This window comes from Vidua chalybeata, chromosome 2 (assembly GCF_026979565.1).
Source record: "Vidua chalybeata isolate OUT-0048 chromosome 2, bVidCha1 merged haplotype, whole genome shotgun sequence".
Classification (NCBI taxonomy): Eukaryota; Metazoa; Chordata; class Aves; order Passeriformes; family Viduidae; genus Vidua; species Vidua chalybeata.
The window spans coordinates 427,099-452,524 of NC_071531.1; the positions used below are offsets into that span (position 1 = coordinate 427,099).

A 25,426-nucleotide genomic window follows, 5' to 3' on the forward strand; every position below is an offset into this window, starting at 1 on the left:
CCTTACCGGGGCGCCGGCTGTGGGAAGGATCTGTTTGTTCAGCCTGGCTCCGTGCCCGGGGCGCTCCTGCTCCCTCAGCTGGGGAATCGGGGACTCTGGGGCTCTGTGGGACAGCGGGATCGGGGCGTGCTGTGGGCTCCGGGGCACGTGGAAGTGGCACCTGAGCCCCCATCCCACAGCCCTGGGGCCTGAGGGGCGCTTGGGGCACTAAAAGGTGCGTGTGCAGGTACGTGGTACAAGGGACGGAGGGCAGGGATGGATTAGGAATTCTTGGGAGTTAGGGATTGTTCCCCAGGAGGGCGGGCAGGCCCTGGCACAGGGTGCCCAGAGCAGCTGGGGCTGCCCCTGGATCCCTGGCAGTGCCCCAGGCCAGGCTGGACACTGGGGCTGGAGCAGCCTGGCACAGTGGGAGGTGTCCCTGCCATGGCAAGGGTGGCACTGGGTGGGCTTTGAGGTCCCTTCCCAACTCAAACCAGTGTGGGATTCCACGGCTCAGCTGTCCCAGTCTGACTCCCAGTGACTGGGGTTTGGAAAACTGCCCCTTTCCTGCCTTGACTTCCCCTAAAACCGGCTCCTCTCCGCACAGGGCTCAGAACAAGGGCACACTCCAAACCCTGCAATGCCTCTCCAGCTGCCTGGGGGAAGCCACAGCTAAAGCATGCTTTAGGAATGATGGGGAAAAGGTGAGCTGCCCTTCTCGGGGGGAACCCCAGATCTCCTCAAATTTGAGGATTTTCTGGACATTCTACGCTCGGTGTTCCCAGGTGACTCTGGGCAGTCTCAGGGAGGCTTAAGCTGGGTTTGGCACAGGCAGAGGAGCAGCAGCTGTGGGGTGGCACTGGAGCTGGGCTCAGGAAAGGTTTGGGGGTTTCCTTCGTTGGGTTTTTGCTTACACAACATCAGTTTAAAGTGCTGAACTGCAGCAGGGGTTGTATCACACCAGAGCTCTTCCCTGTGTGCTGAGGATGGAGAGGAGTCCAATGAGTTCCCAGCTTGTCTCTTGAAGCCTCTTTATTACTGCAAAGGATTTTAGAAAATCTGTGTCCAGGGAAGGAGCACCTGAGGTTTGGGATCAATCTGAAATCCCTGCTGTTCCTAAAGCACAAGTGGCCGTGTGTTTCCTGGTCCTCAGGTGTGGGAGCTGAGGACTTTTCAGACCAAGGAGGAGGTTTCAGGAGCTGCTGAGCTGATGGAATCACCACTTGTGATCTCTGGAAAGCATTCCCTCCATCCCGACATCCCTCCTTCCCTCTTCCCCTACTCCCTTCTTCTCTCCTTCCCCCTTGACAGCACAAGAGGGAACGGCCTGAGGCTGGGCCAGGGCAGGCTCAGCTTGGCCAGCAGCAGGAATTTCCCCATGGAAAGGCTGCTCAGGCCTTGGCAGGGGCTGCCCTGCCCATCCCTGCAGGTGTCCCCTGGAGGTGGCACTCAGAGCTCTGGGCTGGGGACAAGGTGGGCACGGGGCACAGCTGGGGCTGCATGGGCTGGGAGGGCTTTTCCAGCCCCAGGGATTTGGGGATTCCCTTCTGGTTTTGGCAGCTCCTGCTCTCACCCCCAGGTTTCATGGCCTAGAGGTGACTCCTCGTGTTTGGTGTCACCTTTTGCTGCCCCAACACTGCCAGGACCCTGCTGGGATGAGGAGCCTCAGGGTTCCAGTGCTGCTCTTGGTCTGTATCTGTTCTAGAAAGTTCCTCTTTCCCTGATTACCCTCAGGAAACAGCCACTTTAGGAGAGGTGTTTTTTTATCCGAGGAGTGAGTCTCCCCACTGTCTCCTCCAAAAGTAGCATTTCCATCTTCCAGTGTAGCAAAGCATAAAATTCCCAATTTAATCGTGGTTCCACAGTGACTCATTTCAAGACTTTCTTTTTAACTTGTTTTTTTAGTAACAACCTTTTCAGTGAGGCAGCTCCAGGCAGGCAGGGCTCCTTCACTGCTGGCACAGTGCCACTCAGAGCTGGGGGGGCTTCTCATTTTCCCATTGGATTAAAAACCAGCAGCTCTCACTTTGGGGCAGGTGTAGAATTGAGGAACACCTGCCTTGTACCGGCACGTTTGGGATCATTGCTCTCTGCCCATCCCATCCGTGGATGGTTTTTTCTACCTGGGTGAGCGCCTGGGGCTGGGCCAGGGCACCTCAGGCTGGAGAGCAGGGAAAGGCTCTTCTTCCCCAGAGGCTGCTGGCACTGCCCAGGCTCCCCAGGGAATGGGCACGGCCCCGAGGCTGCCAGAGCTCCAGGAGCCTTTGGACAGCGATGCCAGGGGTGCCCAGGCTGGGGCTGGTGGGGGTCTGGGCAGGGCAGGGCTGGCACTGGGGGGTCCCTGTGGGTCACTTCAGCTCAGGATATTCTGGGATTCTCTCATTCTCCTGGCCCTGATGTAACCCAAAGTGCTTGTGTGTGGCTGGCAAGTAAGGGAAAATATTTAAAAACTGCTGTTCTTCTAATGTGAATGATCTTTGCCTGCTAGAACCAGGATTTATTTTCATTTGTGCTGCTGGTGCTGCCCCTAAATTGCTGCTTTTCTCACTCTGCCACCCCGTGTGCTGCCTGGTGTCCCCTGGCAGTGACTGGGCATGGGGAAAGGAAGTACCTGGGGCTTGGGCTGATCTTTTGCAGTGACACTCAGTGGAAAAAAGATGTGTGGGGTTTTCTTGGAAGAGTGTTTCTCCTCCCCATGTGTGAGTGGAGGTCAGGATTCCTCCTGGGAGCCGTGTGCCCACTCTCCTGCAGCTTGTCCTGCAGAGAGATGTCACTTTCTTCCCCGTTCACCTCTAAACCCTTGTCCTGCCATGTCACTGAGCTTGTCCCATGTGGGATCTGGTAGCATTCCATTGCTGAGGCACTGCACAGGCTGTGCCTGGCACATGCAGGATCATCTTCTTATTCCAGGATTCCCAACTGTGGCCGTTTGTGCCTGGAACCGAGCAGGTCTGTGAGCTCCAAGCATAACGGTGCTCACAGACCGGTGAGCAAACGGTGCTCAGAACTTGGCTTTTTTGTGGACTTGTGTTATTCACCAGCTCCTTCCTTCCTTCCTCCTCCTTTCCTCACCCTTCTTCCCATGCCTTTGGCTTTCCCCTGCTCTGTGTGCCGGGATCCACATCGGCCTTGGGTCTCCTTTTGCTGCTGTCCTGATCTTGTGAGAAGGGAATTATACAGGAGAGTGGCTTTGCTTGAGTTTGGGGAAGTAGAGGATAACGGGATCACTGGGAAGGGTTTTTATTCCCAAAGAAGTCCAGGTGATGGCTGCAGGCTGTTGAGGTTGGGTAATTGAGGGTAGGGTTAGGATTTCCTGTGGGATCAGCTGTAGGAATCTGGGGACAGGCAGCACCTGGCCCTGGCAGGGCCTTGCCCTCTTGGAGTCCTGTTCTTCAGTGGAAGGGAAGGACTCTGCTGGGAAAGCCACGAGCTGGCTGCAGCAGGGCCACGTCCCACAGCGTGGGAGGTTTGGGAGCAGCTCATTCCTTCTGGCTGGGGGAAAGGCAGATTGTGCAGCATGTGCCAGGGCCAAGGCAGAGGCTGTTGTCACCCTGTTTCCTGCTCTGCAGGGCTCCTGTGAACATGGGAATCATCAGTTCTTGGTGAGACACAAGAGGGATAAATAAGGCTGGAATTGGGAGAAGCTGTCCTTGTACGGCAGCGTGGGAATGGTGCTGCTTCCCTTGGATTAGGCACGCTCTTCCCAAAGCATGTCTGGGAAGGGACCAGGGCAGTCCTTGGAGCCTGGGCTGCTGGGGAGGAGGAGGAAGAGCCCTTCTGAAGGTCCACGTTGCTCTTGGGGCCGTGGGCTCCCTGAGCCATCCTGTGAGGCTGTGAAGGTGAGACAGAACTGGGCTGTGAGCCTGGATTTTGGGTCAGCTCTGAGCTCTCCATCCTGAGCCTCCAGCTTGGAATGGACATGGAGCTGTGGGAACAAGTCCAGAGGAGGCCACGGAGAGGCTCCAAGAGCTGCAGCCAGGCTGGGAGAGCTGGGGGGGCTCACCTGGAGAGGAGAAGCTCCAGGGAGAGCTCAGAGCCCCTGGCAGGGCCTGAAGGGGCTCCAGGAGAGCTGCAGAGGGACTGGGGACAAGGCCTGGAGGGACAGGACATGGGGAGTGGCTTCCCACTTCCAAGGCCAGCTTGGATGGGGCTTGGAGCAGCCTGGGACAGTGGAAGGTGTCCCTGCCATGGCAGGGGTGGCACTGGGTGGGCTTTGAGGTCCCTCCCAATATGAGCCTTTCTGCCATTCTTTGATTTCTCAAATTCTGACAGCAAGAGACGAATTCTGTACTTTTGTTACCTTGTCAGAGCTACCAAAATTTTTGCTTCTGTATCTCGATCCCTTCCTGCTCCAGGTGTTCTTTGCCATGGGTATCACAGACCTGGTGCCCAGAGCTGGCCCTGGGAATGCCTGGCTTTGGGCAGGCAGTGCTGCAGGGATGGATCTCCTGGCTCAGGGCTGGTGGGATGGAACAGCAGCAATGGTGTGGGTTTTTCCTTGACTTCTACGCTTTCTTTGGTGTCTTCAGTTTTTCAGGCAGGGATGACTCACTCATCCATTATGTGGTTTCCTGACTTTCAGATTTCTCTTTCACTCCATGATGATGAGTTTGGATCCCAGCGTGCAGCAGCCGGCGCTCGGTGCCGTGGGCTGGGGCTGCCTGGAGCGGTGACTCACGGCTGGGACGGGGGCTCAGAGGCACTTGGATTCCTTCCCACCCCTCACTGGGAGTCTTTCAGAGTGCACTGAGCAGAACCTGGGGCTGCCCCTGGATCCCTGGCAGTGCCCAAGGCCAGGTTGGACACTGGGGCTGGAGCAGCCTGGCACAGTGGGAGGTGTCCCTGCCACGGCAGGGGGTGAGACTCGATCTTTGACGTTCTTCCCAACCCAAACCATTTTGGGATTCTGTGAAAATCACTGGAGAGCTGGTGTGGGCCACGGGATAATCCTGTCTCTGTGCAGAGTGGGAATGTTGATCCTCGTCCCTGAGAACTGGAGCAGGTGCCACAGGATTGTCCAGTCCCGTGGATTCCTCTGGTGCACAGCACTGCCAGGGCTCTGCAGAGCATTCCCAACACATGGAATCACAGAATCCTGCAGTGGTTTGAGCTGGGAGGAACCACAAAGCTCAACTGGTGCCACCCCTGCCATGGGCAGGATGCCTTCCACTATCCCAGATTGCTCCAAATTCCATCCTTGAACACTTCCAGGGATCCAGGGGCAACCACAGCTTCTCTGGGCCACGGCCTCACCACCGTCAGAGGGAAGAACTTCCCCCAGTCTCCAATGTAACTCCCCTCTCTTAGTTTCAAACCATTTCCCCGTGTCCTGTTAGTGTCTGCCCGTGTAAAAAGTCTCCCATCAGTTTTGGATGGGCCTGGCTGTGGCTGCAGTTCAAATGATTCAGTTTTGTTCCCCACAGTGGGGCAGGAATGTGTCAGCAGTCAGATTACGTGGTTTATGGTTATGAAGTAACCCAATCTCCAGTTTATTTCAGCTCCTTAGAACTTCCCTGCCCACGGGATATTTTGGCTTCTGCTGCTCCTCAGAGAAGGCCCTGACGTGGTATTTTGGAGCTGCCCGTGGGCAGAGCCGCTGTGCCTGGCAGGGTGGTTCCAGAACAACCTGTGTTATCTTATTTGTTCAGCCCAGGAGAAATGTCCCACAGGCCTTGGGCTGAGGAAAGCACACAGAGATCCTTCCAGAAGGAAATGGGTGAAGCTGGCACTTGGAGGCCGGAGCACCCGAGCCAGGGTGCCCAGACCTGCTCTGGGGAGGCTGGGGAGCCACAGCGAGGGTGGGGTCATTCCCAAAAACCCCGCTGGACACGGCGTGCTTGTTCCCAGATAGAGTGGATGGTGTGTTGGGACAGCATGGGCAGGAGGAGGGGTGGGCACTGCCAGGACTGGCAGATCCTGGGATGGGGATGGCGATGGCATGGGGGCATGTGTTCCCACTCCAACAGAAACCAGCCTTGGTTTTTGGGGGCTGTGCGGGATTTGGGGGTGTGTGTTGTTTTAATGGGGTGGAAAGAGTGAAGCACTTGATGAAAAGTAGGGTGACAAAGTTCTGGTGGGGGGACTGGGTGGAAGCCAGGGATGAAAGGGCTATGCTGCTGCTGCAGGGAAGGGAAGGGGGAGGATGTCTGGAAGCAATGGGCTGACATTAAATCAGTAAATTGGTGCATGGAGAGGATGAAAAAGGCTGATTGCACTCAGTGGTGAGAGAATTGATGGTAGTAAATAAATGCTGAGCGTGTGCCAAGGAGAGGAGCCATTTGAGGAAGGAATTTTAAGGTTTTAATTGAGTGTAAGTTCATGGCTGTACAATAACCTCAGTTTGCTGCTTAATTCATTCCTGTGGCTGTGTTCAGCTGTGGTGGTGCCGGGAGGCTCCGTGGATCACATAGGGCTTCCTCCTGTGACCCTGTGTGGCTTTGTCATGCTGATCCTGAGACACGGGGCACTCCCAGCACAGAGACAGCTTTAGCCCCAGGAGCTGGGTACAGCCTGTTTCCCTGGGCACTGTTATTAAATGGTCTGTGAACATTTAGGGTTGGCCCTTCCAGCAGAGACACCCGAGGGCGTTGGTACTTCTTTAAAAGTCTCTTGGAGATCAAACAGTTCAACCTCTGCATGGATTTACATTTTTTCTAGACTGTTTAATCTGACTTGGGTACAAGGGTTTGGTTTTTGCATTGTGCAAGGAGCAGCTCCCTTGGAGGAAAAGTCTCCTTGAACTCCTGCTAAAACTTCCACAGTCACTGAAGGTTGGAGCAACCTGGGGCTGGCACTGGATGGGCTTTAAGGTCTCTCCCAGCCCCAACCAGTGTGGGATTCCATGGAGTGGAAAACTGGCTGAGTGCAGCGAGTCCCTGTTGAACTGCTCCAAGGGTGTCCCAAGGTGATGGGAACCCAGGAGCAAGAGCATGGGAATAATTCCCTGTTGAACAGGTACTTGAATGCTCTCCTTTGTCTGCTCGGAGCAAACTCCCCTCAGCTGCCAGGTCCTACATCCCAGAACTGCTGGGAGAGTCACTCTAGGAGTTTCCACACTAGGGGGGTGGGAGCATGGATGAGGTCCGTGTTGGTCATGGAACAGGCTGATTTGGGTTGGGGGGGACCTTAAATCCCACCCAGTGCCACCCCTGCCATGGGGACACCTCCCACTGTGCCAGGCTGCTCCAGCCCCAGTGTCCAACCTGGCCTTGGGCACTGCCAGGGATCCAGGGGCAGCCCCAGCTGCGCTGGCAATTCCATCCCAGCCCCTGCCCACCCTGCCAGGGAACAATTCCCAATATCCCAGTATCCAGCCCTGCCCTCTGGGTTGCTGCCTGCCCAGAGCAAGACTCGGTGCCCTGGCTCTGCACCTCCCAGGGAAGGAGTTTGCCAGGGAAAGTAGGCAAAAGGTACAGGAGTATGAGCATGTGCTAAAATTCCGATCCTGTTTGGTAAATCCTTTTCTTTTTTTTTTTTTGGACAAAACGGATTTATGATTTATATGTGAATTTCCCATGTGTCTGCGGTCAAGTGTGGTGCATTACACCTGGAGTCTGACAGTTCTCTCTGTAGTAAACAAGCTGTACAGTGTCATCTTGAAGTATAAAACCACTCTGAGGGCTTTCCTGACAGTGGGAATGGCTGGATACTCTCGTAGCTCCATCAGGCTCTGATGTTTGGGAATCAGAGCTGCAAACCCAGGATTATTACTGTGCCCTTTTAGCCTTGCTCTCTGTGCTGCTGCTGTGCAGCCTTGCAAGATGTCCCAGGGCTCCCCTTGCTATTCCTTGCCCCTCCAGAGGGAATGGAAACCTCTGCATACATCCCTCACAGCTTAATGCCTTCGTTAAAATTCCTGAAGTTGTCCTTGGCATTTTTTAGTTGAAACCCAGAGTTCCAGGGGAGGAACCCTGAGCACGGAAGTTCAACCGAGCCCTTGTTTACACGGGTGAAATATGTAAACAGTTCTTTTTCCCCAAATATAGGGCTTTTTTCCTTGGCTGCCCTCCCGGTGTTTATAAAAGCCAGTTATGTAAATGACAATTGTAATAATTAAGCTGCTGTTCAGTGCTGTCCCCGGGGCTGCTGCTGCTGCAGAGCTCGAGCTGCAACGAGCATGGGGCATTATTGGAGATAATGGGACCTCGCAGGAGGAAATCAAGGGAAATTAAACAAACAAAATCCTCGTTAGAGAGACTCTGCCATGAGAAAGGAAAGGTCTGGAATAAAGTGATGTTACAGGGGAGCTCTGGAGATCGTCCTCTCCAGCCCTGCCCAGGCAGAGCTGCTGGTCCAGGGCCGTGTCCCGTTGAGTTTTGGGTGGCCCCGTGGCTGGAGCCTCCACAGCTTCTCTGGGTGGCTCGTGCCAGCCAGGACCACCAAAGGACACATCTTTGTCATCTGTTACAAAACCAACCCCAACTGCCTTCCATGGTAGGTGGAAATGGCTTCAAACTGCGCCCGCGAGGTTCAGGTTGGATATTGGGAAGAATTCCTTAATGGAAGATGTTGTCCAGCCCTGGCACAGGTGGAGTCACATCCCTGGGTGGATTTCACAGATGTGGCACTTGGGGACATGGTCAGTGGTGGCCTCAGCTGTGCTGGGGAGAACAGCTGGACTCGATGGTGTCCAAGGGCTTTTCCAAGCCCGACGATTCAGTGAAATTCCAGCTCTGCTTTAGCACTTGGGCCTCAGTGTCCTTTGATGGTCTGGGTGGTGGAAGCAGGACCCCCTGAGCAGAGGCTGCAGAGTGCCTTTGGTGGGGACAGCGAGCCCCGAGGAGGGAGGGATGGGAGGGCAACAGGAGGAATGTGAGGGCAGGAGGAGGGATGGAAGGGGCAGCAGGAGGGATGGGAGGGCAGCAGGAGGGATGGAAGGGGCAGCAGGAGGGATGGGAGGGCAGCAGGAGGGATGGGAGGGCAGCAGGAGGGATGGAAGGGGCAGCAGGAGGGATGGGAGGGCAGCAGGAGGGATGGGAGGAACAAACGACTCTTTGTTTGGAGCCTGTGAGTCAATGGTGGGGAGATAAAGAGCAGGCTGGAGGCACCAAACAGAGGGATGGAGACAGAAGGTTCCCGATGACTCAGAGGGGTGGGGTGGGAGTGGAGGTGATGCTGGCGCTCCTCAGGACTCCAGGAGTCACAGCCCTGGTGAGGACCAGGCAGCAAGTGTCTCTTGGGGAAACTGCTGGAGCAAAAATCAGGGCTGGACGTTCTGGAGAGGGAGATTCACTTAAAGCAAATTTCACACTCATTTTAAAGCTTTTCTTCCGTGAAGGTGTGTTGGAATAGCCTGCTTGAAGTATCCAAGCCTGCTAGGACAGGACTTGGAGCAGCCTGGGACAGTGGAAGGTGTGGATGAGCTTGAAGGCCCCTTCCCACGCAAAGGACAATTCTGTGCTATGATCTTTAGGTTTAATCTTCCATCAGTCTTAGGCAAAGTGGCTGGTGCTGGGCTTTGTTCCTTCATGTGGGTATTCCTGCAGCTGCAGCCCGTGGAGATAACAGGGAGAGGAAGGGAGATAAGAGGGAGGGGGGAATGCACAGCCCGTCGTGGCTGCTGAAATGTTGAGACCATTCTGTTATCACCTCAGGGTTGTCTGCTGATTAAATCACTTGTGCCCCATATTCAGGTTCTTTTTGGTCTTGATGAAAGCACCAGATTCCTCCCGGGTTTGGTTTGATTGCTGTTGATGGTGCAGTTGATTATCAGCACCTGGCAGCTCTTGAAAGCTTTGTTTTACTGCTCTTGCTGCTGCTCTCAGTTCATCTTCATTCCTGGCATTTGTGCTGGAAATACCCAGGGGTTGTCCTTGGGGTGGCAGGAAATCTTGACTCCCCAGTCCTTCCTCCCTTCAGGTCTCTTTCCCTGGTTGAACCCCTTGGACAGACGTGAGCCAGGGCTCAGGAGTTCCGTGGTCAGGAGGAGGTTAATCTGGATAAACCCACTTTTACAATAACACGACCTTCCCTTCCTATAATCCAAACTTTGCTACAGCGTTGCCACGTTCTTCCCTGCAACAACAAGCACAGGCTGGGAACAAGATAACCATGTAATATTTTGGGAGATATCGTTTAGCCTGGCTTCATTTTTCCTTCTGGAGTCGTGTCCAAGGGCAGCATAAACACAGAGACCATCTCGTGTCCCTGCTCGCTGCCTCGGCAATAACAGGAGCAGCCAGCACAGAAAGGCCCAGCCAGAGTTCTGAGCCACGAGAGAGCTCTTGCAGGGTAGGAGAGGACCCCAAATCTCTCCAAATCAGCCTCAGGGCATCCAGTGTTCTTCAAGATCCGTGTGGTTCTGGGTGTCCCTTCAGGAGTGGCCTGGGGGAGCAGAGAGCCCTGGGGAAGGTTCCCAGTTCACTCACTGGTTTGGTCACCAGTTCACAGCACTGCTGGACTCCCCTGGCCACATGGACAGACATGAGTTAGCATGGAGTAAACTTCCCGAGGTTTGGGAAGCAGCAGGACACCAGCCCTGCCTCTGCAGGAGGCTGCATCATTGTCCAGGCCATCTTGTCAGTGGGAAGCCTTTCCCTTGTCCCCAGTCCCTCTCCAGTTCTCCTGGCACCCCTTTAGGCCCTGAAGGGGCTCTCAGGTGTCTCTTCTGCAGGTGAACACCCCAGCTCTCCCAGCCCGTGCAGTGCCTTGCACTTGGCCCTGCTGAACTCCATGGCCGTGGCATGGTCCCAGCTCTCCAGCCTGCCCAGGTCCCTGAGGATTCCCCATCCCTGGGTCTCGTGTCACCACTGGCAGTGCCATGGAAGGGCTGGATCAGCCTGGTTTGGTGCTTGCATGGACGCGGGCACGCAGCAAAATGTGAAGCTTACTTAGAAAGTAGAAAATGATGTGAAAAGCAGCCAGAAGGGCCCGTTCCATAATCAGGAAGAGGGAAGGGTTTTAATTGCCATGTTTTATAAACACACAGCTCTTCCTCCCCAAACGCCCCGGCTGCACGCGGTGCCAACACCAACAGCCTCCAAGGGAGACGTGGAGCTGGGGCCGTGGGCAGGAGCCAGCCCCTGCTGGGAGAGCTGCCCCGGTGGAGAGTGGAGGGCTGGGCTGAGAGGAGCACCCTGCCCTGCCCTGCAGGAGCCAGCCCCTGCTGGGAGAGCTGCCCCGGTGGAGAGTGGAGGGCTGGGCTGAGAGGGGCACCCTGCCCTGCCCTGCCCTGCCCACTGTGGCTCCCCCAGCCCGGGCAGCTGCAGGGGCATGCCGGGGTTGGTGCTGCAGGGGCACACCGAGGGTCGGTGCTGCAGGGTGGTGCTGCAAGGGCACACCGAGGGTTGGTGCTGCAGGGGTTGGTGCTGCAGGGTCAGTGCTGCAGGGGCACACCGAGGGTTGCTGCTGCAGGGTCAGTGCTGCAGGGGCACGCCGGGGTTGGTGCTGCAGGGGTCGGTGCTGCAGGGACACACCGAGGGTCGGTGCTGCAGGGGGTCGGTGCTGCAGGGGTTGCTGCTGCAGGGGCACACCCGGGGTCGGTGCTGCTGCCTGACGTGCTGCCGTTCGCCCCAGCAGAGTTCTGCCGCATCGACAAGGCGCTGTGCCACGACGAGGACGAGCAGCTCAGCTTCGAGGCCGTGCGCAACATCCACAAGCAGATGGACGACGACGCCAACGGCAACGTGGACGTGGAGGAGAGCGACGAGGTCAGTGCGGGGCCCTGAGCAGCTGGAGCAGAGGCTGGATGGAGCTCAGAGGAATAAAGAGGAGATTCATTGAAGGGCCTTCAAAGGCCACACCCTGGCGCCACCTGAGCCACAGTCGTGGCTCTGCCCAGATGGCTCCAAGATGGGAGCACAAGAGGGCTTGGTCAGGAGAGCTCACATTTTTGTAAGTTTTAGTCCATTTGCATACAGGAGTTACCTGTCCAATTAATAGCTTCAAATAATGAAGTTTCATCCTCCTTGCTCACCCTCCTCTTTTCATGTTGTTTGAGCTTTGGGCCTGACGTTTGGAGAGATTGTCCAGCTGGACAGAGAGATTCCAGCTGGAATAGGATTGTTTTGTCTTCCCCACCCTGTGGAAAGACCCTAGTAACACTTCATATCAAGCTAAAAGCTGCACACCAAAACAGAGCAGAGAAACTTAGAACCCAAGGTATCACCAGGGCCTTGTCCAGCCCAGTGCTGGGGCTCTCTCACAGTCAGGCTGCTGTGGCTGGGGCTGCACTTGGGCTTGGTGCCTCCTCCTCAGCACAGAGGAAGCCATGTGTCACCTTGAGAGGATCCAAGTGGTGTCTCAGCACTGTCACCAGTTCCAGCTGGGGCTTCTCCTCGCTGCTGGGGATTTGTAGCCATTTCATTGTTGTCAGAGCAGCTGTGGCTGCTCCATCTCTGGCAGTGTCCAAGGCCAGGTTGGATGAGGCTTGGAGCAACCTGGGATAGTGCTAGGTGTCCCTGCCCATGGCAGGGGGTGGAATTAAATGAGCTTTAATGTCCCTCCCAACCCAAACCATTCCATGATTTTATGTTTACTGCATTCTTCCACCAGCCAACCAAAGCGGTTTCAGTCTGTGTGTGCTCACTGCTAAAAAAGGAGCAGCTTTTTGTTGTGTCAGCCTTGGACATTTTAGCTGTTAAAGGATTGAAGAGAAAGAGAGTTGTTGTTCTTTGTTTACACAAGCAGGGATGGAAATAAGTCTGCTGGAAAAGGGAAAGCTCTTTGTTTGCAGTGTTGCCTCAGTTGTGGTGGGTGCTCGTTGGAGGTGAGGAATTCTGTCTTCTAGGGAGGACTGGCAGCTAAGCAGGAAAGTCAGAGTGTTGGAAGCTGAGAGGAAGCACGTGGGTGCAGGGATCTGCTGCCACTCATGGGTAGCTCTGCAGTCCCAGGTCACAGAATCCCAGACTGGTTTGGCTGGAAGAGAACTTAAATCCACCCAGTGCCACCCCTGCCATGGTGGGGACACCTCCCACTGTCCCAGGCTGCTCCAAGCCCCAGTGTCCAACCTGGCCTGGGACTGTCCAACTGCCGGGGATCAGGGGCAGCCCCAGCTGCTCTTGCAAATCCAGCCATCACAATGTCCCTCTGGAGCAGTGACAGTCCCCAGGGACTCAGCAAAGGCCCTGGTGCCAGGAGCTGCTGGTTTTGGGTGACTGTCCCCAGCTTGCAGGGCTGTTCCCTCTGCCTCGATCCCACTTGACTGAGTAGTGAAAACAATTGAAAAGCTTCCAGTTGCATTTCCTGCACCACTTGAGGTGTTTTCCTGGAGGCACTTCCCTGCACTGGGTGGCTGGAGCTGCAACTCAGCCTCTCCCAGGGACTGGGGCAGCCTCGGGCAGCCCAGTTCAGCCCAAGTGTGCTGCTCCCTGGCATTAAATGAGGAATAAGCCTCGTGTCCTTAGGGCTGGGCAGAGCTGGCAGTTTTGTGTCTCTGAACAAATCTTGCCCCTGCTCCCACTGGAGTCATTGGGAGGTTCTGGTACAAAACTCTGCTGGGAACGTGCTCAGAGCCTTGGCACAGAGACACTGCCAGGGTGGGAGGATTCCATGGGTTTTTCCAAGAGGCCCCAAATCACTGCCTTGGTGCTCTTACAGCCACTCCCCAAACCCCTCTGAGCTGGATCTGAGCAGTGCTGAGCCCAGGCAGGGCTGCTCCTGCTCCCAGCACCTCTGCTCTGCTTTTAGGAGGCAACAGGGCTGGAAAAGGGTCTGGAGCACAAGAGAGGCTGAGGGGGCTCAGCCTGGAGAAAAGGAGGCTCAGGAGGAGAGGGAACTGCCTTAATTGAACCAGGGGAAGTTCAGGTTGGACATTGGGAAAGTTCCTCCTGGAAAGGGCTGTCCAGCCTGAGCGGGACACAGGGGCACAATCCCCATCCCTTTCCTGCTGCCCACACTGTGGGATCAGTCCAGGGCACAAGGATTCCAGGTCCCAGTGCTCGTGGCCAGGGCCTGTGGAGCTTCTCCCAGCAATGCCCAGCTCCTTCTCCCCAGGGCTGCTCCCAGTCCCTTCTCCCCAGGCTGTGTTTGTGCTGGCATTGCCCCCAGCCAGAGCACTCAGGTTGTTGCATTTACAGTTGGACTCCTCCATGATTTTGGAAGTCTTTTCCAACCTCGGTGATTCCCTGTGCCTGGCTTCTGTCCATGCAGTTGCTGCTTTACCTCTGCTAAGCTTTTATTGAAGTTGCATTAAGTTCACCTGTCAGTAAGCTCTGGAGCCACTCAGTGAGGTATTGCAGGAATTTCCCTCTCCGAGCTGGCTCCTGCTGCGTTCTCCCTGTCAAGGTTATCACTCTCCCCCACATGGACCCTGCAGTCAGGTTTAACTCTGAGCTGTGGGGGGACAGCTGCAGGGGGATTATTGGGAAGAATGCAGGAGGCTCAAATTTAAACCTTTTATGGGGTTCATGGACTTCCAGGATGGGCTGGGTTGGGAGGGACTTTAAACCTCATCCAGTTCCACCACCTGCCGTGGGCAGAGACACCTTCCATTATCCCGGGTTGCTCTAAGCCCGGTCCAGCCTGGATTGGAACACTTCCAGGGGTGGGCATTTTCCTGGTTGGTTGAGAACTTTATATTTTCATTTATTATTTTGGCCCCTACCCTTTGGAGGTAAGTGATGGGAGTATTTTGTTTGGACTGAAACTCCTGCCTGGGCAGAAGGGGACACACGGACAACAAAAGTATTTTTAAAATAAATTATGGGTGGAGTTTTGTCCCACAGCTTCAGGCTGTCCATAAATCATCCTCGCAGTTTTCCTGCTGGGAAGTGAATTTTCAGTGAAGTTTCAGATGACATCAGTGGCCTCGATTAAAGTGAAAGAACTGTCCCTCATGGGGAAATCTTCTAATGAGGGATCTATTCCTGTCTCCACGCTCACAGCAAAGGCAGCTCCGGCTCTTTGGGATGTGGGTGCCCGGTGCCAGGGCCCTGGGATGCTGCCAGCCTGGTTTCCTCAGGAAACACGGTTTGTGTTGCTGCTCAGTCTTTCTCTGCCTCTCCCCAGGGCCAGATCCTGCTGCCTGGGGTCGCTGGGCAGGGAGAGGCCTTGGAGACAGGAGTTTTCTGTTCCTCTGGAGGAGTTGGGAGCTCGGAGCAGCTGTGGAAGTTGGGGAGCACAGCGAGCTCCCGGCACGTGGCCGGCTCTGGCCCTTGGCTCGGCACAGCGGGAGCTGGTGCTCGGGAGGGAGGGTGGCACACGTCCAGGGATGTGGGAGGGATGGGAAGCTTTGAAAAATCACTTCAGTAGCTGGAGTTTCTGCAGATAAAAAAAACACAGAACAGCGTTCAAGGAGAGGTTGGACAGCACTCTCAGGCACAAGGTGGGATTGCTGGGGCTGTGCAGAGCCAGGACTTGGACTTGATGGTCCTTTTGGGTCCCTTCCAACTCAGGACATTCCGTGATTCTATGGAAAAAAACTCTCCAGAAAATCCCATTTTGCAGATCTGCTCATTTCTGAGTGTGCCTTCAGCCAGCAAGCTTGTCCCCAGTCCCTCTGCAGCTCTCCTGGAGCCCCTTCAGGGGCTCTGAGCTCTGCCTGGAGCTTCTCCTCTCCAGGTGAGCACTCCCAGCTCGGCTCCAGAGGGGCTCCAGCCCTGGAGCAGCTCTGGGGCCTCCTCTGGACTCTCCAGCAGCTCCAGGTCCTCTTACTGTTGGAGGCCCCAGAACTCCAAGATTAGCATTCCCAGGCTGAGTCTTCCCACTGTGATCCCAGCTCCTCCTGGGGTTTGTAGCAGTGGTTCTGGTCCTGTTGCTTTTGGCTGGTTTGACCAGGGATTGTCTTTCCCTGAACTTGGTGTGGAGACTTGGGTTTGACTCAGTTTCCTTGTGGATTCACAGCCTGGCTGAGGCTGGGGTGGTCTGGGTGGGATCTTGGAGATGGTCTGGTCCACCCTCTGTCCAGGGCTTGGAGCTTTGGGCGTCTCCAGGCCCGGGATCAGTGGGATCTTTAACACTTGGCAGTGCTGCTTTTCGGTGGCTTGCAAGCAGGACAGTGCTGTGTGCAGTGGTTCTTGTGCCTGGGGCTTGGACTACCTGGGACACTGGAAGGTGCCCCTGTCCACGGCAGGGGTGGGACTGGGTGGACTTTAAGGTCCTTCCCAACCCAAACCAGTCTGGGGTTCTGGGTGGAAAATGTGCTTTGAGGTCTCTGGGCTTTGGTGGGCTCAGCCCAGCCCCCCCAGCCCCATCCTGCATCCTCTCCCTGCTCACTTTTCAGGACATCCCAGCCCAGCTCCGTCCCCTCCGCCGAGTCCTTGGGTTTGTTTTGGCCGCCGTGAGCCCGAGGGAAGCTGAGGGATCACTTTTCCTTTCTCTGCTCCCGAGCTAAATATACAGAGCAGCAGCTGAGCGGAGCGGGGCCGGTGACACCGGTGACATTGCCGCGTTCCCGCTCGGTCACGGCGGCACCCACGGGGGGACGGCGCCCCTCGGCCAGGGACTGGCACAGCTGGAGCCCCGAGGCTCAGCCCCTGCTGAAACCACACGTTTGCCCAAATTCTCCCATTTCCTGCTTTTGGGCAGCAGGGCAGAGCCCCAGGCTGGAGCTGCCTGGGCAGCAGCTGCAGTGGGTTCGCAGGGAGCCTGGAATCTAAAGCTGCCCAGAGCTTTTCCGTGCCCTGTCTGATGTTAAAGCACCATCTCCAGATCTAAGGGTGTTTTTTGGGCCTGGAGCCCAAGGATGAAGCTGCCTGTGTGGGGATTGTGTCCTGGGGGATGGGAACGTGGAGTTATCCTTGAGCTTGGTTCCATCTGTTGGGCCCTGGCGTGTGAGTGGTTCTCTGTCTGCTGGTGGATTTCACAGCCTGGTTTGGGTTGGGAGGGACCTCAAATCCCACCCAGTGCCAGCCCTGCCATGGCAGGGACACCTCCCACTGTGCCAGGCTGTTCCAGCCCCAGTGTCCAACCTGGCCCTGGGCACTGCCAGGGATCCAGGGGCAGCCACAGCTGCTCTGGGCTCCCACTGAGCTAGGATACATAGATTTATCTGTATTTTTCAGTGGAACTTCCTCCCCTCCTGCCCATGGCACTTGTTCCAGCTTGTATTTGAAGGTGCAGATCAAATCCAGTAATAATTTTTGGGTTCTTAGACCATTGACACAAAGCTGGTTCCATTGTGCCACTTAGTTGAATTTTTGGTGTTGCTATAATTCACTATAGAAAAGTTACTATAATTACTATAGAAAAGTCTGGAATCCCAAGACCAAAGGTTCTAATTAATTATCCCTTCTTTGTATTAAAATGAATTTAACATATTTACTTACTGAATATTCCCTGGCTGGTCTCCCCAGGAACAGAAATATTCAGGGGTACTGCAGGGAATATACTTATATCTGTATAAAAGATACATGTGTATATCTTATATATCTAATATATCCATTATGGGGTTTTAATTCAGCTTTATTACGACTTCCCCATCAAAATTATTACTATTCAGAATTTTTTTTATGCTCCTCATCTCCCTAAAAAATGAACCAAAGCTTAATCCTGCTGTTAATTCCTCTCCTAGTTCTTGAGGGAAGACTTGAATTACCATGACCCAGCAGTCAAGCACAGCACTTTCCATGGAGAGGACAAGCTCATCAGTGTGGAAGATCTCTGGAAGGCCTGGAAAACATCCGAAGGTAAAAAAAGGGCAAAAAGCCAAGAAATCCTTTCCCAAGAGTGCCAAAGATTTCAGATGCCCTGGGCAGAGCGTGCAGCTCTCAGGAGGAATGTGCTGCTTTTTTCCTCCCTTGGACCAGGCCTTGTACTCTTCCAGCTCCCTTTTTGAGGTGTGGATTCCCAGGATTTCCTTGGAGTTGGTACTTCCAAACTGTTCCTGCTGCACCTGAGCGTGGCCACCAAAGGCTCAGTTCTTCTTTTGTTCCTCTGCCCTAGAAATGTGTGTTAAATACAGCCAAGTTCCAGGTTCCTCAAACACCCAGTTCCAGATGGAATTGTAATGGGGTGATAACATCCTAAATATTCAATAGAGCTGCCTGGGAGCTTTCCTGCAGGTTGTGTTTTCCTTAGGAGAAACTTTCTGAACCTGAAGAGCTCCTTCACAGTGAAAAGAAGGGAGAATAAAATCCAGGAAGTGACATAAATACAGTCCATGTAGAAATAACTTCTAGCTGTTCCAAAATGCTGTTATTCATCCCAGCACCCAGGGAGGTGGTGGGAGTTCAGCCTCTGCTGGGAAACTTCCTGAAACCTGGGAATCTTGGAACAAACTTTTCAGATTGGCAAGTTCTTCCCCAGTGCTTTCTGTGTGAAGAATTCTGTGGAAATTCCACAGAAATTATTAATCCATTTTTTTTTTCAGTGCTCCTCATCTCTAAAAGAGGAGTTCTATCTACATCCACTCATTGAAATACTGGATATTAATCTTCTAATCAGTTCACAGCCGTAGCAATTTCAGTTCCTCATTTGTGTTTGTATTTGACTTTTGTGTATTAGCCCTTCAGTTCCTGTGGTGGGATGTGCTCTGTGTTCCCAGAGCTGTGGCTGCAGCTGCAGGGAGTGCAGCAGTCCCTCCCATCCCCAGGAGCACTGAGTGGACTCTGAGTGCAGCATTTGCAGCGTGGATTGAACACACAGTGGGGTTGTGCATGAGGAGAGAAGGCTCCAGGCAGAGCTCAGAGCCCCTGGCAGGGCCTGAAGGGGCTCCAGGAGAGCTGCAGAGGGACTGGGGACAAGGCCTGGAGGGACAGGAGCCAGGGAATGGCTCCCAGTGCCAGAGGGCAGGGCTGGATGGGAGATTGGGAATTGGGAATTGTTCCCTGGCAGGGTGGGCAGGGGCTGGGATGGAATTGCCAGAGCAGCTGGGGCTGCCCCTGGATCCCTGGCAGTGCCCAAGGCCAGGTTGGACACTGGGGCTGGAGCAGCCTGGCACAGTGGGAGGTGTCCCTGCCATGGCAGGGTGGCACTGGGTGGGATTTAAGGTCCTTCCCAATCCAAAGCAGTCTCTGTGATATCCATGTGATGATTCCAGAGCTGTGTATCCCAGACCAGACTCTGCCATGGAGCTGGACAGGGATGTGTTGAAAATTCTTGTCCACATCACTTCAGGAGTGGCACAATTGCCCAGGACAGGGATGGAAACACCTCCTGGGGGGATACCACAGCTCTGTGGCACTTGGGAACATGGTCAGCAGTGGCCTTGGCAGTGCTGGGGATGGTTGGACTCTGTGGGCTCAGAGGGATTTTCCAGCCTCAGGGATCCAGTGGTTCCATGACTCCGAGTCCCTTTGCCTCCTCGTGTAAGAAATATTTATCCCATTACAGGGCTGTTTACACTTGGCTTTGCCTGGAGTGTATTTTGCTGTCAGCTGGGAAAGGGTAGAGATCGTTAGGGGATGGAGGAGAACATGCCTTGATACTTGCCAGGCCCCCTAATTACTGAGCTGTCCTGGCTCTGTCCCTGCCCCTGGCACACCGGGACCTGCCACGTCCCTGCCAGGGCTGCCGTGGCACTGTGGGTGTCCAGTGCTGGACTGAGCTCCTGCTCCTGTTTTCCCTTTCATCATCTTGTAGATCTGGCTGATAGAATAAGTGGCTGCTTTCTGAAGGGTGCTCTGATGTCATGGAATCACAGGAGTTTGGGCTGGGAGGGACCTCAGAGCCCACCCAGTGCCACCCCTGCCAGGCAGGGACACCTCCCACTGTGCCAGGCTCCCAGCCCTGTCCAACCTGGCCTGGGACACTGCCAGGGAAATTTGAAGCCTAATTTTGGAGTTTGAGCTGAAGTCGTGAATCAGGCTTGCAGGAAAGGTCTGCTCCCTCCTGTGGGTGTGAAAAGCAGCTGTGAAGGGCACTGCCATCCCGCAGGGATGGGGGGGCTGGGCCTGTGTCATTTGTTCTCAAGCCTTTGCTTTTCTTCCCTTCCATTGCTGCTGTTCCTGGTCACATGTGGAAAGTAAAAAGATATTTCTGCCCTTTAATTGTGACAGAATTTAAAGGCTGTGATGCTGTTACAAGGTGCTGGATCTGAGGGGTGGCACCTGGGTGAGCCTGGCTCTGCCAAAGCCGTGGAAGCGATGCCAGATCAGCCCCTGGGGTGAGGAGGCAGGCCAGAGTCCTGCTCATCTCAGTGCCTGTGGTTCTCAGGGACTTCTTCCCAAAATAAACACGGCTGCACGTGGAAGTGAGAGGAGCCAGGGGCTCTGGAGGAGCCCAGGGCCAGCAGTGCTGCTGGCTGGGCAAGTGGCCTCACGCCCTGTGCAAGGTGCTGGTGGTGTCACCATGCAGGGCCTGTGGCTTCTCCCGCCCTTCCATCGCTGGCATCCTGCTGGTGCCCACAGCCACAGGAGTCCCCCGGTGTGTGGGACAGTGAGCAGGACTGGAGGGAGCTCCCTGCAGCCAGGGCAGGTTGGTGGCCTCGTCTGTGCCACCCTGCAGCTGGGTCACCGTGCCAGCGTCCATGGGGATGGCACCTTCCTTTGGGGCCCTGCTGTCCTTGCTCAGTGCTGGGCTCTGCCTCTGCTTCATCCACTCAGTTAGCTCTGAGCTCCATCCCTGAGCTCACTGATCTCTACCAGATCCTTCATCTCCCTCATCTCTCTCATTTCTCTGAGCTCCACCTCCCTCATTTCTCTCAGCTCCCTCAGCTCTGTGAGCTCCCTCAGCTTCCTCATCTTCATCTTTCTCCATCAGCTCAATCAGCTCTCTGAGCTCGCTCATCTCTCTCATCTCCCCCATCTGTCACAGCTCCAGCTCCCTCATCTCTCCCAAATCTCTCATCTCATTTCTCTGAGCTCCATCTCCCTGATCTCTCTCAGCTCCCCCATGTTCCCCAGCTCCCTCATCTCTCCCAGATCACCCATCCCTCCTGTCCCTCGCCCCTCAGCTCCCCGTGGGAGGCTCCCTGGAGCTTGGGAAGATGTTTCTGTGCTCGTGGGCCCAGTCAGGGTTGGCACTGCAGCAGGGCCATGCAGCCCTGCCATGGACAGGGCCAGGGGATGATAAATTCAAGTGTAACAAAGCCCCTGTCCACTAAACACATCTGCTGTGTCCCAGGCCAGGCTGGACACTGGGGCTGGAGCAGCCTGGCACAGTGGGAGGTGTCCCTGCCATGGCAGGGGTGGCACTGGGTGGGCTCTGAGGTCCCTCCCTACCCAAACCAGTCCGGGGTTCTGGGACTGTGTTTGCCTTCAGAGCGTTGCTGTAAGTACAGCACAACAAAGTGGCAAAGGCAGGAGCTTGATTTCCTAAGGTTTCCTCATTTGTGGCTCTGGAGCTGCATGACAGCTCCAAAAATAATCCACAGATGCCCAGGGGAGGAGGTTAAGGAGCAAAGTTCAGCGGGTTCACTGGGGCTGCAGCACCTGCTCCACCTCCTCCCACAGCTCCTTTCTCGAGCTGCTTCCGATGGATTTTTCCCGGCATTGCTCCATACGTGCTTTCCTTAGTCAAAGCTCAGAGGGAATCCCAGAATCACAGACAGGTTTGGGTTGGAATGGACCTCAAATCCCACCCAGTGCCAGCCCTGCCGTGGCAGGAACACCTCCCACTGTGCCAGGCTGCTCCAGCCCCAGTGTCCAACCTGGCCTTGGGCACTGCCAGGGATCCAGGGGCAGCCCCAGCTGCTCTGGGCACCCTGTGCCATGGGTCTGGAGCAGGGTTGAGGCTTTGGGAGCTGCCCTCACAATCCAGGGCCTTTGGGCGTGTGCTGAGGATGAGCATTCCCTGTTGGGAGTGTGGAGGCAGCAGGATCACCTGGCTGGTAGAAATCCCAGTGATCCCAGCTGTCACCCGCAGTGCTTTGGGCGTTGGCCCTGCCAGGATGCCCGGCCCAAGCCCTGCTGGTGCCATGGCAGGAGGTGGAGCCTCCTCTGCTCCTCTATCTGATGGCCTTGATGCATGTTTTAATTTTGGGAACCGGGAGCATGGGGGCTAACCAGCCCTGGGAAAGGTGTGTTGTCACAGGAAAGCTCCAGGCAGCTCTTCCCATGCCATGTGGGGTCTGTGGGGGCTCAGGGGCAGCAGAACCTCAGGAGCTCCTGAGTCTGGGCAAAAATGGTCCCACGAGGGGGAGGCTGAGGTCCTGCAGGACTGCCTGGAGTGTCCCCCTGCCAGGGGGCAGGGCTGGATGGGAGATTGGGAATCGGGAATTGTTCCCTGGCAGGGTGGGCAGGGGCTGGGATGGAATTGCCAGAGCAGCTGGGGCTGCCCCTGGATCCCTGGCAGTGCCCAAGGCCAGGTTGGACACTGGGGCTGGAGCAGCCTGGCACAGTGGGAGGTGTCCCTGCCATGGCAGGGTGGCACTGGGTGGGATTTGAAGCTGAGTCCCTGGTATGTCGTGCACCTGAACGAGCTGTGGGCCTGTTGTGCTCTCTGCAGTGTACAACTGGACGGTGGACGAGGTGGTTCAGTGGCTCATTTCCTACGTGGAGCTGCCCCAGTACGAGGAGACCTTCCGCAAGCTGCAGCTCAGCGGCCACGCCATGCCCAGGTCAGTGCCAGTCCTGGTCAGTGCCAGTCCAGGTCAGTGCCAGTCCTGGTCAGTGCCATGCCCAGGTCAGTGCCAGTCCTGGTCAGTGCCAGTCCTGGTCAGTGCCATGCCCTGGTCAGTGCCATGCCCAGGTCAGTGCCAGTCCTGGTCAATGCCAGTCCCAGGTCAGTGCCATGCCCAGGTCAGTGCCATGCCCGGGTCAGTGCCATGCCCAGGTCAGTGCCAGTCCTGGTCAGTGCCATACCCAGGTCAGTGCCCATGCCCAGGTCAGTGCCCACAGTGTCCCCGTGGGATGTGTGCAGGGAAAGAACCAGGGCCTGGCAGGAATCAGCTGCTCTCATCCCCTGCAGTTCCTTGGCCTGTGCACTGCCCAGTTCTGCTCCAGCTGTGAGTGAAAAGAGGGAAATTCGGGCTAGATACAGGGAAGGAATTGTTCCCTGGCAGGGTGGGCAGCCCTGGCACAGGATGCCCAGAGCAGCTGTGGCTGCCCCTGGATCCCTGGCAGTGCCCAAGGCCAGGTTGGACACTGGGGCTGGAGCAGCCTGGCACAGTGGGAGGTGTCCCTGCCATGGCTGGGGTGGGATGGGATGGGATTTAAAATCCCTCCCAACCCAAATTATTCCATAATTCCATGGAAGAGGAGCACTGGCTGGGACTCAACCTAAAGTTGTAACAGGTTTGAAAAACCTCAGTGCGTTGTTTTTAGGTAAGGTTCCTGTTGCTGAGAAAGGGCCTTTACAACTGACTGGGAAGGAGGGATTAACTGGGGATAAAATGAGGATGTTTTTGAGGCAGCACAATGTGTCCACATTCCTTCCAAGGGAGAACTGTGGTTTGTGGTCTGTGACACAGGATGTAAAGGCAATGGAGATTTGCTTAAAAAATAGTTGTTAGTGATTGGTAGGACACCAAAAGATGGGTTTTGATGGGAAATCAGTCTCTCATGCTGTCAGGTTAATGAATTAGGCCCGGCCCTGTTTTTTCCTGCGCTCTCCCAGTCCTAAACATGCTGCTGCAAAGTGTTCAGAGACACCCTGGTTAGAGACCGCAGCAGCGAGGGATCTGCCCTGGTAGCAGGGAGCTCCCAGGCCCTGCTCTGCCTCCCCTCATGCCTGCTGTGTCTCGTGTCTCCCGTGTTCCCAGGCTGGCAGTGAACAACGCCACCATGATGGGGACGGTGCTCAAGATGACCGACCGCAGCCACCGGCAGAAGCTGCAGCTCAAGGCTCTGGACACGGTGCTCTTCGGGCCTCCTCTGTGTGAGTACCCAAATCCAGCTGCCAGGCTTGGCAGAGACCCCCCAGGCCACCAAGTCTGCTCAGACTGGGCACCAGAGCCAGGCTTGGGTGACCCAAACTGTGGCCTCAGCCGGGGAAGTCATCCCAGCACGGCTCCCCTGGAGCAGGAACGGGTTGGTCCTGGATTTATGGGAGCAGCTCTGTAGCCTGGAGCATCCTGGGCTGGCATTCCCATCCCAGAGGGCTCTCCCAGAAGTGCAGCTGGCATCTCCCACTGTCCTGCTGGGATCCCCTGTGTGCACAGAGTAAAACCTGCTGCCCTTCCATGGTGCTGATGGTGGGGGTGAGATTCTGGAGGGCAGCAATCCTGCCTGCTCCCAGGGCAGCTGCTGCCATGTCCTGGAGCTCTGTCATTGTGTCCTGGGCTTTCCTGGGGCTCCCCTGTCACGTCCTGAGGCTCTGCTGGTGACTCACCAGCTGTGGGTAGGCTGTGACCTACCCACCTCTGGAGGAGGGAAGGAGCAGCAGGCTGGATGGGAAGTTTAGGGTGGCTGGTGGGAGGCCCTGGGCTCCTTTGATGCTTTATCAGGATCTGAAGCTCTCTGATGTGTATCTCCACGCTCCAGGTGCTCCCAGTTCCCTCTGGCTCCTGTCTGCTCCCTTCTGAAGGTGCTTTTGTCTCTCTGCTTCTCTGGCATGGCTTTCTCCTGGGCTTTGGGTGCAGAGGAGTGGAGTCCCCCCCTTTCCTGCTGCCCGTGAGAGGGAACACCACAGGAATTTTGGGGTCCCAGTGCTCGTGGCTGGGGCATGTCTGGCCTCTCCCACTCCAGCACCCCCAGGTCCTTCTCCCCAGGGCTACTCTCCAGCCATTCCCACCCAATCCTGGGAAAACTGCCTGCACGGCGTGACCCACAGTGTGAGGCTTGGCAGAGCCATAGAAAGGAAATCACAAGCCTGGCTTGTACAATCAGCCATTTTTGCTCACAGTTATTGAGAAGCCTCTTTTTGCACAGACACGGTTTGGTTTTTATTTATTGCCTATGTTAAATGTGAAGGTTTTTGATGAGTTGGTGGCCTGGCCAGGCCTGGTGGAGCCGTCCTGGGTGAGCTCCTCCAGCAGTGGCTCCAGCCCAGCGACTCCTGCGCTGGGGGTGGAATTTTTCCAGAGTTGTTGTGCTGTGTAAATTGCAGAGTGAATGGCTTGTACTGGCTGGGAATTAATGTCTGTTGCCACGCTGGAGCTGTTCGTTCTGCCCTGCAGCTCCCTGGCCCTGCAGCCTGACCCTCCCTGGGGCCCGGAGATCAAAGTGTGCAGGGAACCGTGGTGCTCCGGAGCCAGGGCTGCTCACACACCTCTCAGCTCCTGCCTGGCCCTTTCCAGGCCAGGGCTGCTCACACACCTCTCAGCTCCTGCATGGCCCTTTCCAGGCCAGGGCTGCTCACACACCTCTCAGCTCCTGCCTGGAGCTTTCCAGGCCAGGGCTGCTCACACACCTCTCAGCTCCTGCCTGGAGCTTTCCAGGCCAGGGCTGCTCACACACCTCTCAGCTCCTGCCTGGAGCTTTCCAGGCCAGGGCTGCTCACACACCTCTCAGCTCCTGCCTGGAGCTTTCCAGGCCAGGGCTGCTCACACACCTCTCAGCTCCTGCCTGGAGCTTTCCAGGCCAGGGCTGCTCACACACCTCTCAGCTCCTGCCTGGAGCTTTCCAGGCCAGCCTGGGGCTCGGAGCAGCCCGGGCTAGTGGAAGGTGTCCCAGCTCACAGCAAGGGTGGAATGGGATGAGCTTGGAGGTCCCTGCCAACCCAAACCGTTCCATGATTCTATGACTGTATA

The 25,426-nt window shown here is 55.8% G+C and overlaps 1 protein-coding gene across 11 annotated transcripts in view; it reads left to right on the forward strand.

Moving 5' to 3' along the window:
• The window catches only part of STIM1 (stromal interaction molecule 1), a 73,577-nt gene that overhangs the window by 14,075 nt on the left and 34,076 nt on the right, over positions 1-25,426 (forward strand). For 8 of the 11 annotated variants that reach the window (XM_053934205.1, XM_053934214.1, XM_053934204.1 and 5 more), the window contains 4 exons: positions 11,494-11,627; positions 17,429-17,543; positions 22,243-22,354; positions 23,498-23,613. In XM_053934205.1, the coding sequence (XP_053790180.1) occupies positions 11,494-11,627; positions 17,429-17,543; positions 22,243-22,354; positions 23,498-23,613 (477 nt within the window). Of the gene's footprint in view, positions 1-3,767; positions 3,819-11,493; positions 11,628-17,428; positions 17,544-22,242; positions 22,355-23,497; positions 23,614-25,426 lie in introns of those variants that run through there. The other 3 variants (XM_053934206.1, XM_053934211.1, XM_053934208.1) reach the window with 2 other exon arrangements.